The sequence below is a fragment of the Cyprinus carpio genome, chromosome A8 (assembly GCF_018340385.1).
Source record: "Cyprinus carpio isolate SPL01 chromosome A8, ASM1834038v1, whole genome shotgun sequence".
In the NCBI taxonomy this organism is placed as follows: domain Eukaryota; kingdom Metazoa; phylum Chordata; class Actinopteri; order Cypriniformes; family Cyprinidae; genus Cyprinus; species Cyprinus carpio.
In genome coordinates this window covers 19817042-19837676 of record NC_056579.1, presented here as the reverse complement: position 1 = coordinate 19837676, position 20635 = coordinate 19817042, and the positions used below count along the sequence as shown (strand labels likewise).

At 37.4% G+C, this 20635-nt stretch overlaps 1 protein-coding gene and 1 long non-coding RNA gene across 2 annotated transcripts in view; one reads left to right on the top strand and one right to left on the bottom strand.

Annotated features, from left to right (window-relative positions):
* Nucleotides 1-2120: 2120 nt before the first annotated feature.
* On the top strand, nt 2121-3964 carry LOC122145947. The gene is made up of 4 exons (XR_006160679.1): nt 2121-2199; nt 2285-2329; nt 2409-2527; nt 2614-3964. It is a non-coding gene; the product is annotated as an uncharacterized LOC122145947 (long non-coding RNA).
* A 423-nt stretch (nt 3965-4387) lies between these two features.
* Nucleotides 4388-20635, bottom strand: part of LOC109055931 (voltage-dependent L-type calcium channel subunit alpha-1F-like) — a 30580-nt gene continuing 14332 nt past the window's right edge. The window contains exons 22-47 of the mRNA XM_042762677.1: nt 20371-20477; nt 20213-20300; nt 19760-19867; nt 19468-19520; nt 19232-19378; nt 18951-19152; nt 18651-18809; nt 16039-16149; nt 15796-15879; nt 15585-15605; nt 14567-14698; nt 14410-14475; nt 14215-14306; nt 13933-14092; nt 13415-13542; nt 13232-13328; nt 12794-12896; nt 12435-12536; nt 12210-12334; nt 11569-11679; nt 10692-10981; nt 9511-9744; nt 7170-7504; nt 6961-7073; nt 5900-6217; nt 4388-5214 (exon numbers count right to left, since the gene is read on the bottom strand). Of these exons, the coding sequence (XP_042618611.1) occupies nt 5005-5214; nt 5900-6217; nt 6961-7073; nt 7170-7504; nt 9511-9744; nt 10692-10981; nt 11569-11679; nt 12210-12334; nt 12435-12536; nt 12794-12896; nt 13232-13328; nt 13415-13542; nt 13933-14092; nt 14215-14306; nt 14410-14475; nt 14567-14698; nt 15585-15605; nt 15796-15879; nt 16039-16149; nt 18651-18809; nt 18951-19152; nt 19232-19378; nt 19468-19520; nt 19760-19867; nt 20213-20300; nt 20371-20477 (3696 nt within the window). The 3' untranslated portion in view covers nt 4388-5004. The remainder of the gene's footprint in view (nt 5215-5899; nt 6218-6960; nt 7074-7169; nt 7505-9510; nt 9745-10691; nt 10982-11568; nt 11680-12209; nt 12335-12434; nt 12537-12793; nt 12897-13231; nt 13329-13414; nt 13543-13932; nt 14093-14214; nt 14307-14409; nt 14476-14566; nt 14699-15584; nt 15606-15795; nt 15880-16038; nt 16150-18650; nt 18810-18950; nt 19153-19231; nt 19379-19467; nt 19521-19759; nt 19868-20212; nt 20301-20370; nt 20478-20635) is intronic.

The window sequence follows — 20635 nt, the reverse complement described above, 5'->3', positions numbered from 1 at the left end:
TGTGTGTAGTTATAGTTTAATGTCAGTCAGGAACAAAGTGAAACATCTAATGTTCAGTGTTCAATAGATGTCCCTGCGGTCTCTAAACGGTAGCAATCTTCTTTCTTTCAAACTTCTGACAGAAGAATTATTAAAATTGTACTCTGTGGCTTTGCACTGATCAGCCACAGATACTTTTACTTGCTCATATTTCCTGCTCCCAAAACATGAAATTCAAGAATGGACTGCTCACTTGCTTCCTAATACACTCACCTAAAGGATTATTAGGAACACCATACTAATACTTTGTTTGACCCCCTTTCGCCTTCAGAACTGCCTTAATTCTACGTGGCATTGGTTCAAAAAGGTGCTGAAAGCATTCTTTAGAAATGTTGGCCCATATTGACAGGATAGCATCTTGCAGTTGATTTGTGGGATGCACATCCAGGGCACGAAGCTCCCATTCCACCACATCCCAAAGATGCTCTATTGGGTTGAGATCTGGTGACTGTGGGGGCCATTTTAGTACAGTGAACTCATTGTCATGTTCAAGAAACCAATTTGAAATGATTCGAGCTTTGTGACATGGTGCATTATCCTGCTGGAAGTAGCTATCAGAGGATGGATACACTCTAGTCATAAAGGGATGGACATGGTCAGAAACAATGCTCAGGCCGTGGCATTTAAACAATGCCCAATTGGCACTAAGGGGCCTAAAGTGTGCCAAGAAAACATCCCCCACACCATTACACCACCACCACCACCCTGCACAGTGGTAACAAGGCATGATGGATCCATGTTATCATTCTGTTTACGCCAAATTCTGACTCTAACATCTGAATGTCTCAACAGAAATCGAGACTCATCAGACCAGGCAACACTTTTCCAGTCTTCAACTGTCCAATTTTGGTTAGCTCTTGCAAATTGTAGCCTCATTTTCCTATTTGTAGTGGAGATGAGTGGTACCCGAGCCCATCCGCCTCAAGGTTGTGTGTTGTTGTGGCTTCACAAATGCTTTGCTGCATACCTCGCGAGTGGTTATTTCAGTGGCTCTTCTACAGCTTGAATCAGTCGGCCCCCATTCTCCTCTGACCTCTATCAACAAGGCATTTTCACAGGACTGCCGCAAAACACCATTCTTTGTAAACCCTAGAAATGGTTGTGCGTTCCCAAACTGAGCAGCCTGCCACGCTCAAAATTGCTTAAATCACCTTTCTTTCCCATTCTGACATTCAGTTTGGAGTTCAGGAGATTGTCTTGACCAGGACCACACCCCTAAATGCATTGAAGCAACTGCCATGTGACTGGTTGATTAGATAATTGCATTGACGAGAAATTGAACAGGTGTTCCTAATAATCCTTTAGGTGAGTGTATATCATGTTACATAAAGATGCATTTAGATGGATGCAGAGCGGATGTTTTTAGTTCAATCCTACAGGAACCAAACAAAACCTGGCCGCTAATTGCTGTCAGGTGCAGGTAGTGACGTTTGTCGTGAGCATTTAAAAATATGCAAGTTACTTTTAATGGAATGTAATTAATTGTTTATATTACTGGATGCTTTGCAGTTGTTACATGTTAAATTTTGCAGTTTGGATGCTTATATTGGTGAACTGCCTAGCTGTGTTTACACTGAGTTTATTAAATTGAAACCATTGCTTCATCCAAATATGACCACTTCCATACTATAAAGTAGGTGAAAACAGTACATGGAAAATATGTCCAAATTTATAGTATAAAAAACACACACACACACAAAAAAAACCTGTATGTGGAAAGTACCTGGATGACCTATAACTTCTGCGATTCTAAAGTGTGCATCTGACTTTACTATCCCATGAGGCCACGGAAGAGGAGTGAATGGTAGTGATGTGACACAGCTGATGCTGCAGGTCACGTGACAGTAACATGACAGATGTATTCAGATAAATAAATTTATATACTATCAATATTCATAATACATGTAATGCACTGTAACATCAAGTAATATCACTAGTAAATGTGGTTGTTTTTTTACTAGGGACACAATGTCCTACTGTAGTTCAGACATAATTAACAACAGCTCATTTTTACTTTAGGGAAACTAGGACTGAGGACTGGCACAACATCCATTTTTCTCCACCTACAACTACCACACCACCTGGACTGAGGACTGGCACAAGATCCATGTTTTGCCACCTACAAGTATTACACTACCAACCACATTTGCATCCCAGCAGGTTTTGTTCTTTTTCTCTCTCTTCCATTTCCTGTTCATTAAAATGTCCTTTTCTGTGCAAGCCTGTAACCGCCGCTTTCTTCCAGAAACAAATGTGACTTGTCAGGATGGATTCAGTTACTTGAAATTTGGTGAGCAATTTTACTTCATTTCAATAGATTAGATCACAAATGCCTAAATGCTATTTTTTTTAAATCTCCATGTATTCAGATAAATATTGCAAACTATGGACGTACAGATAAAACCACCTGCTCTAAAGGACGTCCATTCGAACAGCTCCAAAACACCAACTGCTCTTCACCCAATGCACTGGCTCCTGTGTCCAAAAGGTAGACAGAGGCTGTATGTAAATTCTGCTGTACCTCATTGTCTTTAGTAATGACTAATGTAAACCTCTCTTTTTTGACATGTAAAGCTGCAATGGTCTGGAAAGTTGTGAGGTGTTTGCGACACATACAGTCTTTACTGATCGCTGCATTGGCACATACAAGTACCTCGCGATCTCTTATTTTTGTAGCCTACCTGCAGTTCGCGAGTGTCCGTTAACCTCTCTACTTCCTACTCATTTCTGTTCAGGAAGTGTTTAGCACAGGGGTCTCCAAACTCTGTCCTGGAGGGCCGGTGTCCTGCAGTGTTTAACTCAAACTTGCCTCAGCACACCAGCCTGGAAGTTTCTAGTATGCCTAGTAAGAGCTTGATTAGCTGGTTCAGGTGTGTTTAACTGGGGTTGGAGCTGAATTCTGCAGGACTCTTATAGTACACACAAGCCTGTTTTATTTGAAAGATTACAGTGTTCACTTTTCTAAACTGTTCTTGCATCCTCTGTGTTTTTGTAGGTTCAAGTGTGATCTGTGAACATGCAAATAATACTCTGTGTGGTGTGTATTATGCTACATGAGCACTGCTTATTTTTCTTTGAGAAAGTAGTATTACTGTGTTTATAGCAAAATTGTAGAGGCTGATATTGTGGATTTGACGACTTCAGATCAGATTTGATTAAATGAATTCTTCTGAAACTGAAACTAAAGCCCCAATCGTCCTTGCAGTAAGTGCTTTGAAGATGCATGAAGCAGTGCTTTCTAGTCTGCAGTATCACTGATGGTGCATGGGATGGTTTATCATGAAGTAAAACAAATGCCATTAAATATAACCCAAAACTAAATATGAGCAGTCAGACTGGGGATTTATAGAGTGCATTAGAACTGGCAAATGGAGAACACAACATGGCTATTGCACTTTTATTATTAGCCCTCAAATTTGAATTCCATTCAGTGTCTCTGCAGAACCATCATGGATATTTTCCAGTTGGTGTGTTGAGATTTATTTATTTTTTTGATCACTTTTCCCAATTTTCTAAACTCATAATGCATACACTTAACCTAGTGCCCAGTGGGTTAGAGCAAATTGAGTAAACCGCTTAAAAAATGCCCTTCCTGGGGTGCGTTTCCCAAAAACAACTATGGTTGCAAGTTGTGTCATTACCAATAGAGTTCAATGGAACTTACGGCACTTCAATGGAATAGTTAGCTAACAATGCTTTTGGGAAATGCACCACTTGTGGACTGATTGACTGGAGCACCCAATAGTTGACCACATCAGTTCACACAGGGTGTTTTTGATCTGTTTAATTCTGAACTAGTTGGGTATCTTTGGCCATTGTTCTGCATCTTGTACGGTAAGCCAGCAGATTCAGAATTGACGTAAGCCCTATTCGCACAGGACTGGTTCCCTGTGGAGCTTGGTTAAATCCTTTGGTCCCAGACTTCACAATCTATTCCCATCTGAATATGAATATCTCTGTGATTGCAGTTTTTCTTGCTAATGTTGTTTCGGCTGAATATTTTTGGATGAGTGGTTTAGTAAAGTATCAGTATTGAATATAATGCTTTACCCACATACTGATCTATTCATCATGTTAAGCAATATCAAACTTAAAGGTGGCATGCAACAAACTGGGATTGTCTTTTCTTCCCTATTGAGAAATACCCATCTTCTCAAACAAAAAGAAAATGAAGGATTGGACTTTTGTCCATCAGGAATTGAGTTGATCATTGTATTGTTGTGATCGTTTGGTGCTACAGGGGAAGGATTGCTGAAAGTAATCTATCAGAAAAACTTTTTGCCCAGGGAGGGGATGTTAATCTTTTCATTTTAAAGATTACAATGACAAGTAAAAATATCTGCATGGATAAATTCAATATAACTTTATTTGTATAGCGCTTTTCACAATACATATTGTTTCAAAGCAGCTAAACAGAAATTGCATGTTTCAATGTTACAATCAAGAAGTATTCTGTTCAGCCAGAGGCGAGTATATAATAGTAATGTCTATATGGTTAGTAAACATCATGTATTCAATTAAGCAGACATGATGAACATGTTACAGCAATGATTACAGCTTGTGATCGTTATAATTCCAATGATAATATTAGACAGTTGTATGTTAATCTAAAGCTGGTGTCACTGGATGTCTTAGCAAGTGATCTGCAATTTCCCATTTTACAAAGTCAACAAATAATTTATAATAAATGCTGAAACATTCCATTGAAAAAAAAAAAAAGTTGTTTTTGTGAATATAAACTAACGGAGTCATATGAATAGTAATCCTGTATTTTGTTTAGGCAGTTACTAAATGTCTATGTGGTCACCACAATTTCCTTATTATCTACTGAATCAAATGAATATAATTATTAAATCTACCCAACCAAGCTTAAAATGAAGAGGTGAATGTATTTAAGTTCATGATGCAGAGATCATAACAATCACACTGAGACTGTCCTGCCCTCGCCAACAAACTGAAGCCCAATTAGTATGATATTACACAGTTCATCTCATCAGACAGATCCTCCTCGAAGCGTCCGATCGGTTGTCCTGCCCTTCCTCGGCTTATAAGGTCAGTTGCAGCACTCTCCATTTCATCAATAGTCATGTGACAGGCATCTGCAATTTCCCGCTTTGCAAAGTCAACAAATTTGGGGTCTTTGGCATATTGACCCAAGCCTTCAGAGATCAGGATCTAAATAAATACAAAACAGGAAGACAAAGAGATCCTGGACCTGATTTACATTACAACCAACTGAAACCCACTGACTACACACAGGTGATCTCCGTTTCACTATTTATGTGTCTGCTTAAACCAATTATTTGCACCAGTAATAATTTAGGATATGTCATAACAAAAATAGTGCAAAAAATTCTGTTTTTAAATGGAACCATTTATTGAACCCTAAATCCAAAAATAATGTTTGCATATGTGTTTTGAGTATCATATTTGATACATCAGGCTTTTATGGCTCATATAGTATCATTTAGTGAGAATATGAAGCTCATATTTGAGGAGTATAACACCTTTTATTCAGAGGCCAAAAGTGACATTTGGTGGGGGGCAACCTGAAAGGGGGGAGTTTTTACAAATATACTAAAAGGTTTTTAATTTTCTTTTCAACGATTATGCTGATAATTTAGAGGCCTTAGAAAAATATGATAAAAATATGATAAAGTAGGCTTTATAGGGGTTGTGTTTCCTCTATTTTTAATCACAGCCAAAAAGCTAAATTAAGTCTATGCTACACTGCTGTAAAGCAAAAAGTCCAGCTTGAATAGTTTTTATAGCCACTGTACCTGCACATATAACAACTATCCTTATTATTAATTTTCAGGCAAAATTGTAATTTTATACACCATTCAAAAAGCGTATTTACCGACTCCACGAGGCTGTCAGCGCTTCCCTTCTCTATGTATCCGGGGCTGTGTTGGGACGGGACTCTGAGAGTGGTGTACGCCCGAGGCTGTTGGGCCACGTCTGCCATTCCACTGCCAATCCATCCGGGACGGGCCGATGCCGGCAGACTGGCGCTGCCATTGGTGTCGCCCCACATTGCCTGAGTGCCCCCCACCTCGTTCACCAGAATGAGGGGAGCGTAAAGGAGACGGCCCCTTCTGGCCTGGTTGTTTGCCCAAGAGGCTGAAGAAACTCCGGATGAAATGCTGCTCCGCCGTGAGTCGTAGCTGTTGTTTGTCTGTTGGAGCAGGTACGTAAATCATTTTATTTATTTTTTTGGTGTGTGGAAAAAAGTGAGTCATAATGTAATTTAATTTAATAATTAAATAAATTTTATTTTATTATATTTAATGATTTTTTTATTTTATTTTATTTATTTTTTGCACAATGTTGATTTTGTTTAAAGTAAATTGCTACTGTATTATCAGAATTATACTGTACACTACATCTTTTAAACCCTGTTTTTTTTTTTTTAATGTTGCATACTTTTTAAAAAATAATTTATTTGTTTTCTTTGCATTATATTTAATATATAAGGCCTTTATAGTAATTTATTGACAAAAATGTTTTTTTTTATTACATTTACAATCCATGACACCTATTTTGCTATGCGTTTATAGTTTCATCAGTGACAAGATTGAAGTATATTGTAAATATAAATGTAAAAATGTTTATTTAATGTAATATATAGATTATTATATATATTACAGTTAAAATTCATTTGTAGCAACAAGATTATTATAGCAAAAGAAGTTACAGCAGCCTGCATTTATAAATAAATAATTAGATATAAATTTTAGCTCCTACTTAAATAGCAATTTTTGTATATAATTCAATATAATTAATTTAAAATAATGATTAAATGATTTTTATTATGGTAGTCGTAATATACCATTAAATAAATAACAATGATGACGGAAATAAATATACTGCAAATGCCTGCTATACAGTAAAGTATGGATCATGTTGGGGGATGTGTACCTGTGCGAGTGCCCTGCAGGGAGGGGAGTTTTGATGGTAGGTGCCTGGAATGGGCAGATCTTCATTACTGGTCTGCCTTCTCAAACACTGGATGTTGAAGTTTGGCTTTCGACCTGACAGATACAGGAAAAAATAAACAATGTTAGATTCACTGAAGAGCTGAACACGTTATATTTTGTGCAGTGCTGATATATAGAACTTAGTTTTACCTAAGGGAGTCGGGGGAAGCATACGTCGCCGTGGAGAGAAACCGTTGCCGTTGTATCCGTTAGCATTGTATCCATTAGTATGGTGACCATTACCATTGTATCCATTGCTGCTGTAGCCGTTGCTGGAGTAATAGTTGCCTGGATAACCAGTCCCATTGTTACCATTAACATTGTAGACATTTCCAGGGTAACCACTGCCATGGTAGCCACCAGCATCTTGGCTGTTGCCTTGGTAACTGTTGTTGTTAATGTTACTGGGCTGAACTGGTGCCACACTTTCAATGCTCCCATTAAGTGTTGGTGTTTGTGCTGGAGGAACCTCAGGAAACCACTGTCTGTTCAAACATCAACACAAACTCAGATATATTCATTTATGAGCAACGTTTATAAAATATGAGAAAGTCCCTTCTGTTTGAGTCATGTAAAGATCCCAATATACTTACAGCAAAGTTCTTTTTTGTTTTTCGTTTAGGGTTAAAAAGAAAACTGAAATACCTTTGCAGTGGTTTACTGTTAGCAAATATCCTGACACTGACCACATTTGTTGAGAGCAGCGTCTAGATGAATATGTAAATATGTCCTGCGTGCTTTCCTCTCAATAACAATATAAACACAACTAAATGACCGCAGTGAGAAAACAGCAGCTAAGAAAGCATCTGATCATAGTGATGTGGATGTTTGCAACAGCTCTGCCATTTGGCACTCCAGTAAAGTTACGTCATGTTCATTTATATAGCACTTATACAATAGATTGCTTTAAAGCAAGCGGCTTTACAGTATTAAACATGATAAAACAGTGTCAGTGTTGTTTTCTATTAGAATTATTCTATTATAAAGCAGCTCTCCGGTGTGTTCATGTTTTAACATGCATTTAACCTCGACAGACTAGACTGAACATAAGAAATGAACCAGAGAATAGTTCCATGTTAAAGAAGGCGGAGCTCCAGCCAAAGTGAACTTTTCTAGAAGGTTCACTTTGATAAGCTGTTTTGAACTCCCAAAACTCCAAATGAACTTCATTTTTTCGATTTTGTTTGAAATGACATCACACCAGTTTGTCCTTTCATTGTAATTTATAGAAAAATAAAAAATATTTTTTATTGTATTTTTTTCTGGAAAGTTTGCTTTGGCAAACTGTTTAAAATTTCTCTAAACAAACTCTGTTTTGGTCTGATTTAGTTTGAAATGACATCGTTCTTTGATTTAGCTTGAAGTATATCGGGGCCTTGACAGCATCGATATGAAAAGGTAGATGCCACATTCAACCGTCGATGTGTGCGCCATCTTGCAACGGTCTTGTCGTCACTCACAGTGAAAATTAATTGCTGCATCCCAATTCGCATACTATCTATCCTATATAGTATTCAAAATTAAAATTAGTGTGTCCCAAATTGTAGTATGCTGAAATGAGTATCCAAAAGGTTTACTATTTCTGGTAGAAAATCGAAGTGCAGATCCATATACGGCTGATATTGCCCACAACCTATTGCACGTTGGACGAGGATTAAAAAAACAAACATGCATTAAAAGCGTTAAAAAAATCTAAAAACATGGCAGAAACGAGACAGATGGACAGGTAGAGAAAGGGGTTTGAGTGATAAATAATATCTAACCTTATGAAAAAATATTTATTTAATGTTAAATTTCATCTGTAACAACACTGTGAACTTTCATAAAGACATGTTAGGTTATTAACTTTTAAAATAACTTTTCTCTCCAATACGGGAGGCAATTAAACAAAATGTGGATGATGTTAACCAAAGACTGTGACAAGATGATTGACAGGGCAGTTTAAACGGTGACAGAATGCATGTAACTATAAGTAAAGGGGCGTTCCATTAAAGACACAGTTATGATGAAGTAGTCTGTCCCAAAGCTTGCCTACTATTCTGCTACATACTCAAAATATGTACTTTTTCTTCACAAAAAGAGTACATACTTTTAGGGCATAATATAAGTAGGAGAATTGGGATGCAGCAAATTAGTTTTCCAAGATGCCACAACATTGCGCAATGGGATAAAATTTTCAGGTGAGAATATGTTGGCTTGTGTTTTTATATGTATTTATATTTAATGCATTCATCTTATTGTCTTGTGTTATTTTAGCAAAATCATCTGCTGAAATCTATTGCAGATACAGATATTAATACATGCTTATAATTGCAGATGCAGACACAAAGTCATCTTGCTCTCAAGTGTTCACGGACTATTCCAATGTGGAGGATGACTTCTGTAAAATGGCCCATAGAAACAGCCGCTAATGATGCATCTACGTATACATATCAATGCATGACGGTGCTTGTTTTGGTGCATAATGGGTAGTCAAACATGTTGTACTCACCTATCATTTGAGACAGCACTCTGAGACTCCTCCTTGCTGACACTGCCTTGCTCTGTAGGATATGGCATCTCTGTGACTCCTCCTCTCATGACTCCCCCTTCTCCTCCTGTGACTCCTTCATCTCCACCTGTGACTCCTCCTGGAGTGACGACGACTCCTGTGACTCCTCCATTTTGCATTCCTCCATCCGGGGATGGCGAAGGAATATAGTCATGAGCTTTGGTTGTGTCAGTCCTGAATATGAGAAATACATTGATGGTATATTAAAAAAAACTTTAGGTCGTCCTGTCAACTTATAGGAGTTCTTTAAATCCCTTTTGAATGTATGAGTAGACGAACAACTGAGTGTGCAGTAAAGTGTGCTACCTACAGTAAAAGCCTATTCACACGGATCATTAAAAAATTAATTTCAAAAGTTTGGAGTCAGTAAGACTTTAAAATATTTTGTTTTTGTTTTTTTCCTGACATGTTGGTGTTATATCTTTCACTTGGCTGTTATAAGTTGCACTGAGTAAATACAGCTGGATAAAAAAAATAAAAAAAATGTAAGCTGTCACCTGTTTGTGATAATTCATGGTGCCAGGGTTTTCAACCAGTGGTCCCTGAAGGAACTGCATGTGGGTTGTGTGTTTTAAATTAATTTGTAAATAATGAGAATGAGTATATTGCAGTAATGGTAATGCTCTTGATGGAAGTTGCTAGAAATTGTTACTGAGAAAATTCAGACAGTTAAACTGATGACCCTGGGGTTGGCTGAGAGGTTAATGAGCGCGTAAAGGTTGAAAACCCCTGCCATACTCCCATTTTAGAGTACACTAGAGAGCATGACATCTACATACACAGCATGTGTCAAGCTTGGCAAGCATCGCAACTCCCCAGAATTCAAAATACTTAGAATATTTTCATGTTAAAGTTTCTGGAGCGTCTCAAAGCTGTAAGGTGATTTGTTAGCTGACAGTTATCAAATTATAGCCCAATAACAAGAGATAAAAATACTATTAGGTTTTGTCTTGGACTAAAATCTGACCAAATATAACATCCTTCAGTCAAAATAGATCAAACAGCTTTCAGACCTCGAGACTCTGAGCAAATCAAGCCATTAGTGTTAAATCCTCTAATTTGGCAAGCTGCACTAGCCTCTGTTTATACAGGTATAATTCTATTCTTAGTGTGCTCCTTGCCTTTGGTTGTTATTCAGCATCCACAATGGGGTGAGTTTGCTGTGACTGGAGGCCCACCTGCTGAGCAGGGGAGACAACCTCTGAGGCTGTTCACTTATCACTGTGTTTTCGGAGAGGGCGGAAGCTGGGCGGGAGTCCACCAGGGCCTCCTCCAGCATAAAGCTCCCACTGTGTACTCTAGGAGGAAGCTCAATGCTCACTGTGGTCTCGTCCAGATGGGGCGGCATGGGGGTGCTTCTGGGAGTGGACATGGCCGGTGTGGGAGGAGCATCACTGAAGACGCTGTCACTCTGCCGTCAAGGGAAACACAATTAATTGTGGTTGCACTGAGACTAATTACAAATGCCACCTGGTTACACTTTAATTTGTGATTTTTACAGTAAAATTGTACAATTAAGTACTACTAATTAACACTCTGTACTGTGTATAATTATTATGTATATATAAATACACAAACATACATGTATATATTTTAGAAATATTTACATGCATATAAATATAAATATTTTATATATAAACAAAACATTTTTCTTAAATATATAAACGCATGTGTGTGTATTTTTATATGAATAATAATAATACACATATATTATGTGAACAAAAACTTTTATTTTGGATGCGATTAATTGTGATTAATCGTTTGACAGCACTAATTAAAAAAGAAAACCACAGTAAATAGTAATAATACTTCACAATATTACTGTTTTAATAAACACATTATTGGTGTGCATGAAAGACCTTTTTAAAAAAAAAAAACATTTTTTGCCCATAGTGTACATGAAACAAGGACATGAAAATAATACTGTTGGTAATCTTAAAGCACACTGATTTTACTATTCCTACTGGATTTTTAATGTTAGATGCCGTGTGTTCTCACCCTGAAGAACTCCTCTTCTTCCATCATCTCCCCCTCCAGCCCTTCCTCATCCTCCATCGCTATAGCCAACCGCATCTCTGGGGCCAGATCCTGTAGTGTGCGTAACCCGGCCTGGAGCACACAAGATGAGAGTCAAAGATGTGTTGTGTGTTTTTGCTGAGTATCATATTTGGCTCATGTAGTATGATATAGAGAGAATATTGAGATCATACTCATAAGAGGAAAAAGCATATGCAAATATGTGCAGTTGCTGATATTTATAGCCCCAAAAAAAAGAAATTCTGATTGCTTGTAATGTACTCAAATGAGGTTTTTCTAACAGTATAAAAGACCACTTCCATAAAATGTATATAAATATCAGTTGTCACACAACATCTCACAATAATGTCTTAGTAAAATTATATTTAAATCTCAGAAGATACGAACATCATCATAACATGCCAAACTTGAGTTCCACTGAAAAACGTATGCACTTTAAATAAGAAATAATAAAGTTCATGCTGCCCAATTCAGCTTTCTGTCATACTTAATTTTGCTGTTAAATATTATATATTATAAATATATTATTTCTGATCTGAAATAGTTATAATTCCAATGCATGTAAAACGGCCATTTGAAAAGCAAGACAACACATTCTTTACCTGGAGAGAGGCTGACTTGTCCTTGCCTTTCTTCTTCCTTTCTTTCTCCTTTCGCTTGCGAAATTTTTTGAAGTAGTCCTGAATCAGGAAACTGGCGTAGAACTTTCCTGCAGTCACCTCATTCCCTAAAACACAGACAGATGGATTTATAAAAAGACTAAAAAGTATTTTTGTTTTTGTCATTTGTTTGTCCATAACGGCAGAAGATCTCATAACATACTGTACCTGAAGGAGGAGGAATAACTTCATCTAGAAGTTTGGGTTTGGTGCGTTTCCAGATCTTTTTAATGATAGCTCTCAGCTCCTCGTTCTGCTGGTCAATGGGGCCTGTAGTGAATGGAAAGGTACTGCATTACTGTATTTAAGATAGATAAACACTTCATTTTTTGCTGTAGTGTGTCAAATAGTCTTTAAATCTATAACTATCTACCTTTTTCATATAGAAGTTTATTTATAGAAACAATTACTAACATCCTCTCTATTTAATAATTGAAATAACAAAATTAATTAACTTTTAATAACCTAGTATGCTAGTGTGTGTGTGTGTGTTTTTTGTAGAATGTGTGTGTGTGTAGAAGTTCTACCCTCTGTTTTAATCTTGAGTGACGTTCTGACGAGAGCAAACAGAGTGGCGTTGAAAGACACGGTTCCGTCAGGATGGAGAGGCACATTCATAGCAACCAATCTCTGCCGATGAGAAAGAGAGAGACAAACAGAAAGGTGCAGAGATTAGTGGTTGTAATGACCTTGCTATGTGGAGCAGGTTGCTTGCTCATTCTGGGTAGTTGTTTACTGGGCCTCACAGGATTTTATGATATATTGGTCTTTTTTTAAAAAAACAATTATTTGTACTTTTATACATTAAGGACATGTTAAATAAACAGGAGTGACAATAAAGACATTTTAAAAAGCTTTCAAATAAATGCTGATTAGAAACGTTTGAACAGTAGTGTATGGCTTGTTTTTTTTTCTCACCCATTTCATTGTCAGCCAGTGACTATACAAATCCAAGTCATGCTTACCCTACAGGCTACTCGATGTGGACAGAGTTTCCCAAAGCCCAACGGAGGCTGAATTCTGCGCAACATGGTGACTACATCTAGATGTTTAATCCGTCCCCTGGTGCAAAAGGATACAAAAGTATTTGTAATTTTAATTTACATACTCATTTAAGGCAGACACAAAGCTTGTATGATATCACTTACGTGGCCTCTGGGTCATAATCTGACCAGACTCTTTTAAACTCATCGAGGTGATGAGTGCCCAGCACAGTCCAGTCTCTGGTCAGATACTCAAAGTTATCCATGATGACAGCGATGAACAAGTTAATGATCTGAGAAAACACAGATTGGATCAGTTAATCACTAAACAAAATTGTTTATTATTTTCAGAGATGGATTATTTAAATTTAGCATTTGCATTTTTGTAGTTTTTCCTCCCACCTAATATGATTTCTGTTACCAGTTTCGCATTCACTCTCAAAACCTTTGCAAGTTAACGCAAAAATTTTGTGAGAAATGCAGGTGGATGCACTTTTTTTTTACCTTTTGCAAAGAGTTGATGCAAAACTTTTGCAAGAGAACAAAACTTTTGTGAGAAAACAAACATTTCTAGGGAATGCTAAATTTTGGTGAGTTAACGTAAAAAGTCAACTTAAAACTGTTGCAAGCAAAAACAAAACTTCTGAAGCTGAAGTGAATGCTTTGCATGTGTTATCTCTTACCAGGAAGGCACAGAGTGCAAAGAAACTGATGAAATAGAGGTACGCCAGGTTGCTTCCGCAGCTATACTCCTCTCCCGGCTCAATGTCAGACTCTGGGTCACATCGACGCCCTGGCAGTGCTGCAAGCATGATCTGCTGCCACTGTTCACCTGTTGCACATCTGGGTTTGAAGCAGAAAAAAACCATTCAATGAAATGTACTTAAAATCATTTACTAATTAGAGATAATTAACCAAACACAATTCAGAAATCAACCAGGAGGCTAATGCTGGTCTATGCTCACCTGAAGAGCAACAGTACAGCCATGAAAAAGGTTTGGAAATTGTTGTTTCGATTGAGCTCTGTGCTGTCATCTATAGCTATCTTCCCAAATGTCTGAAAAAACAGAAAAGAGAGTTTAAACTTCCCAATCTGTAACACTCCTCGTGTGAGGAGAAGCAGAGAATGAACATAGACAAATGTATAAAGATGAACCCACCTGCATCCCAATCACGCCATAGATGAAAAAGATCATGGCAATGAGTAGACCAACGTATGGCAATGCCTAAAGGTAAGCAGAGAGACAGGAAGAAATTATGCATATATATATAAATAACTGAGAAAGATAGTTTAGCTTTGTTATCTAAATTTCTCACCTGTAGAGATTTAACAAAGGTCCAAAGGAGGGTTCGGATGCCTTCACCCTTACTGAGCAGCTTGACCAGTCGCATAACTCGGAAAAGACGGAAGAAGGTGATGGACACTTTGGCACTCTCCCCTTCTTTTCCCTTTTAAAAGTGGAGAAGGAAAATGACAGACCAAATATTAATGTGGTTAAAGAGTCCAGTCAACAAAGTCTCTGATCTTGTCAGTCTGACATTTCAGTGTGAATTGTTTTGTTAAGCAGTCACAATATAATGCAAGTTTTGCTAAGAGATGGCAGTGCAAACTACATCAGACCTGGAACACGAGGTTAAACATTCATAATAGCTCATTTTAAGAAAGAAGAAAAAACAACCTGTTTTAAGTGTAAGGAACAAAAAATTTGGAAAATGGTCAAGAAAGATTCAATTTGAAAGACAATCAAATCATAAAATTAAATTAAATTATTAATTTCAGTTAAATATTTAATTCATATTTAATGTAAATTAAATGTTCAAGAAAAAATAAATTCAAAAGACAATCAAATGGTTAAATTAAATTCATTTCAATTAAGAAAAGACCAGAGAAGCTCAATAAAAACAACATTTAAATAAAGAACTAGCATTAATATTAAAATAAAATAAAAAACATCAAACTGCTGTTCTAGAACCTTCTATTTATTGTCACATAAACCAGGACCAAAGTTTCTTTCTGCAGATTTCTATACAATTTCACCATAACAACACCCTAAAATTCATGTCATGTTGGAATAATCATATTTACAAGATAACTGTGCATAAAGTCCAAAGTGACACAAAGTCACAGTTTCACTGATGTTCTGATTTGGAGTGTGTTAATTAAAAATGATGGAAGCAAATCAGCAGCAAAGTCTTACTGATCATAAATAAGGTTTTACTGTGACTTTTGACTACAATTTAGTTTGTATTGTGTGTACTGTTAATGAACAATAGCTATAAAACTTCAAAGATATGAATACTTATTTAGCTGGTGTATAAAGTGGCATATTCGTACCTCACCATGGCCTCCTCCACCCTGAGTGAGTGACAGGACCATCCAAATGCACACAGGAGAGCAGGAAACAGAAGAGATTATAGAAATTGATAAGTGTGTGTGTGAGAGAGATAACAAAAGATATAGTACTTGATATGTCCTATCAAATGTTCAAACTGACTAGATTTTGACATGCATAGGAATCTCTCACAGATCAGATATAGTTACATACACTGAACTCTGCTATCATGATGTCCACCAAACTGCCCACCACTATCAGAGCATCAAAAGAGTTCCAGGCATCTATAAAATAGTGCTGTGTAGTCCAAAACACAAAGAGCGAGAGCAAGAGACACAGAGAAAATAGCACAAATGTCAAGGCACTAACACAAATGGACATATCAATTCTGCACATGAAATTACTGGAGCAAAGTAAAAAAGTGAAAGAGGAAGGACAGTGTGCAGCAGGCCTCACGTAAGGTCTCAGAGCCAGAAGTTTGATGATCATCTCAACAGTAAAGAGCGTAGTGAAGATCATGTTCAGGATGTCCATCACAGAGTTGAAGAGTTTGGATTGCTCATAGTGCTGTGGGTCACAGTCAAGTGATCTCATTAGTGCTCTAGACTTTGATTAGAACTTCTCCAGAGGAGCACTAACTTCACACTGAAATATATATATATATATATATATATATATATATATATATATATAAAAGGTGGATATAGAAGTCTCTGTTTTTACCAACGTGTTGTTAAAATTAGCAACCAAAATTTCAAACTAAAGAGAAATCATTCACATGTGCTGAATTTCACTTTTAAAGAGACTTCATTCATTTGTGCTTGCGTGTGTGCGTATGAACTATGAACCCAGGAATGTGCTAAATTTGACAAAACATCCTTTTGGGGACAATTGTGTGCGTGCGTGTGTGCGTATGAACTATGAACCCAGAAATGTGCTAAATTTGACAAAACATTTTGGGGACATTCATTTGTGAAATGTAAAAAAAAGGGTTATACTTTAGTTTAGGGATCAATTCTCATTATTAACCAGTTGCTTTTTAGCATTCATATTACTAGCGTATTGGCTGTTTATTAGTACTTATAAAGCACATATCAATGCCTTATTCTGCATGACCATATTTTAGATCCCTTAATCTCAACCCCATACATAAACTTAAAGGGATAGTTCACCCAAAAATGAAAGATTATGTCATTAATGACTCAAAAAGACATGTCGTTCCAAACCTGTGAGACCTCCGTCTGCATCTTATCACACAGTATATAGATATTTTAGATTTAATCCGAGAGCTTTCTGTCCCTCCATTGAAAATGTATTGTACGGTATTTAGAATGTCCAAAATCCAGAAAGGTAATAAAAAACACATCTTCAAATAGTAGTCCAAAATGACATCAGAGGGTCCGTTAGAATTTTTTGAAGCATCGAAAATACATTTTGGTCCAAAATATATCAAAAACTACGACTTTATTCAGCATTGACTTCTCTCCCGGGTCTGTTAGGAGCGCGTTCACAACACTGCAGTTTTTAGTGATATCCAGTTCGTGTTTTAGAAACGAATCACTCGATGTAACCGGATCTACTTGAACCAGTTCACCGAATCGAACTGAATCGTTTGAAACGGTTCGCGTCAACAATAAGCATTAATCCACAATGACTTAAGCTGTTAACTTTTTTAACATGGCTGACACTCCCTCTGAGTTCAAATAAACCAATATCCAGTAATTCATTTACTCAAACAGTGCACACTGACTGAACTGATGACCGAGCCAGATAACGAACGAACCATTGACTCGTTCTCGAGTCAAACTACCGGTTGCATCGGTTTTCGGATCACCGGTAGTGATGGGAAGTTCTGTTATATTTTATTTACACAATGGTTCTTTTGTTCACAGTTCACTGATTCAATAAACCGGTTGCCGAAAAACGTTTACCAGTTTCTTTTAAACTCGACGTAATGACTTCATTGGCGATGATTGCCCTTGATTCAAGCCTTCGGTTTGACCCGCGCTCATAACATTAGCACAGAATCGTTGTCAGAATCAATCACCAAAAGAACCAGTTCAGTTCAGACGCGCTGTGTGTCAGTCTGCTTCACGCAAATGCGCAGTATCATCAGCTCCTCGGTTCTCGAATGCACGCGTCCCGACAGAAATTTACTTGACTCGAGAACGAGTCAATGTTTCGTTCGTTATCTGGCTCGGTCATCAGTTTATTCAGTGTACTGTTTGAGTAAACAGAAGGTACTCCGGGATATTGGTTTTTTTTAACTCAGAGGGAGTGTCAGCCATGTTAAAAAAGCTATTGTTAACAGCTTAAGTCATTTTTGTGGATTAATGCTTATTGTTGACGCGAATAGTTTCAAACGATTCAGTTCGATTTGGTGAACAAATGGTTCAAGAAGTATCCGGTTACATCGAGTGAGTGATTCACTCGCGAACCGGATATCACTAAACTGCAGTGTTGTGAACGCGCTCAAATAACAGACCCTGGGAGAACTGAAGTCAATGCTGAATAAAGTCGTAGTTTTAGATATTTTTATACCAAAATGTATTTTTCGAAGGCTTCAAAAAATTCTAACGGACCACTCTGATGTCACATGGACTACTTTGAAGATGTTTTTATTACCCTTCTGGACGTGGACAGTATACCGTACATACATTCTCAATGGAGGACACAGAAAGCTCTCGTACTAAATCTAAAATATCTTATACTGTGTGTCCGATGATAAACGGAGTGTCTGTGTGCGGGTTTGGAACCACATGAGGGTGAGTCATTAATGACATAATTTTCATTTTTGGGTGAACTATCCCTTTAACAACTGCAAGTACAGTTTTTTTTAAATATACTTTTAAGATTTAAAGTATAATTTGATATTCAAGGGGTTTTCTCAAGGGATAGTACTTACAGTATAACTAGCTGTATATAAAAACAATAAAAGTCTATGGAATGTCTCCATTTAGATAGCTACATGAATGTGTGTGTGTGTGTGTGTGTGTGTGTGTGTGTGTGTGTGTGTGTGTGTGTGTGTGTGTGTGTGTGTGTGTGTTTTTTTTACCTTTACAGCCTACCCGAACATCCAGTTCCAGCGTGTTAAGCAGAATGAGCAAAAACATGATGTACTCAAACTGAGAGGAATTGATGATCTTCCAGAATTTGAGTTGAGAGGGGTTTTTGGGGATGTAAATCTTTATGGGCTGAGCTTTCAGTGCGTAATACACACACTGCCGCTGTGAGCAAAGGAGAGAGACACCGTGACACAGACAACAAAAGCAACAAAAGAATCAAATGACTGGACTAGATGACCAAAGAAAGATAATATACCATCACCTATTCAGTATCTAAATAAATGGCCTTGAATTCAGACTAACCTGGTTTTTATTTAGTTCACAGTTTTTAAACTCAGCCTCTCCTTGCTCACGGAAGGTGATGATGACAAAACCCACGAAGATGTTCATCATGAAGAAGGCAATGATGATGATGTAGATTATAAAGAAGATGGAAATCTCAACACGGTAGTTATAGATGGGGCCTCTGTTCTCTGCGTTAGCATCAATGGCTTTATATAGGAGCCTGTGAAATACATGAAAGACAATTAAAGTTTGGAGGATCCACTATCAGTGTTGTTCTGTTGAGTGGTTTTCTCACTCACTGTGGCCAGCCCTCAAATGTGGAGACGGTAAAAAGCGCCAGCATCCCCATCAGCACGTTGTCAAAGTTAAAGTCGCTGTTCTCCCAAACTCTCTCCCTCACCATTGGATGGTTCATATCACCATCTTTGAACACCACAAATGTGCCCCTGAAACAATCACACACACAAGTCTCAGAAAACAACCCGGTGAGTCACTGTGAGTGCAAAGCGAACACATTTACGACCAAACCACATACTTGCACTCTTCAGGTGTATGTTTCGCCTCATCCGTACATCTGTAGAACCGGCCCTGCAAGAGGGATTACATTGATGTTAATCAACAAGAAAATGGAAATAGCTATTTGGATATTGTTTGACATTAACTAATAGTTGCACAGCCTAGGTGATGACAACCTGAAAGGAAAGTTACTACATCTTAATGAAAGGCTCACTGATTAAAGATGGACCCTTTTTTTTATTATGAAATAATGAATTGATGAATCAAGCACAATAAGACCAGGAACATGCATTCATGTTGACTTTATGCACCTTGAAAAGCTGCACACCAATACAAGCGAACATGAACTGGAGCAGAGTTGTGACGATGAGGATGTTGCCAATAGTGCGGATGGCCACGAACACACACTGAATCACGCTCTGAAGACACAAGCAGTGACACTCATTGAAGGTTATGAATAAACATAACTGGAAATAATGAACATAATGGTATTTAGGGCAGCATGATGTGTTATGTTGAAAATGTGATATGTTCTTTTACATGTGCAGCTCATGCAACAGTGTTTCTTCATCTCAAAGCAGTTCTGTTCACACTACCGCAGCACATATGTATATTATAAATTAAATCAGCATTTGCGATTTGATAATCGCAGTAAAGCCATATTGCAATATCAAATTTATATTTCAAAATTCATGCAGGTCTAATGGTATTTGGATGATTGGACTGTGGATGTTAGCATGGAGAAATGCATTGTGAGCTTGTACCTTGAGTCCCTTTGCCCTGTTGATGGCTCGAAGAGGCCTGAGCACTCGCAATACTCGAAGAATCTTCACCACAGAAATGGCACTTGAACTAAATACAGAAATGATGACAAGTAAATAAATTAATCAACAAATAATTGAAGTGATAGATGGACACTTACTGCAAGAAGAAAGAGGTGAGGGATACGCTGACGACCAGAAGGTCCAGCAGGTTGAAGGCGTTTCTGCAGAAGGAACCTTGATGAAGGAAAGCTCCATACACAGTCATCTGAGTACACACCGCCACACATTTCCATTAATATACAAAAGTTTAAAAAAAGTAAAGTTTAAACTCAATATTCACAAACATCTGATGATATTGCACATGACCAATCCCTTGTAATATAAAAAAACCAGTATTTTATATTTTTATAATTTTCATTCAAT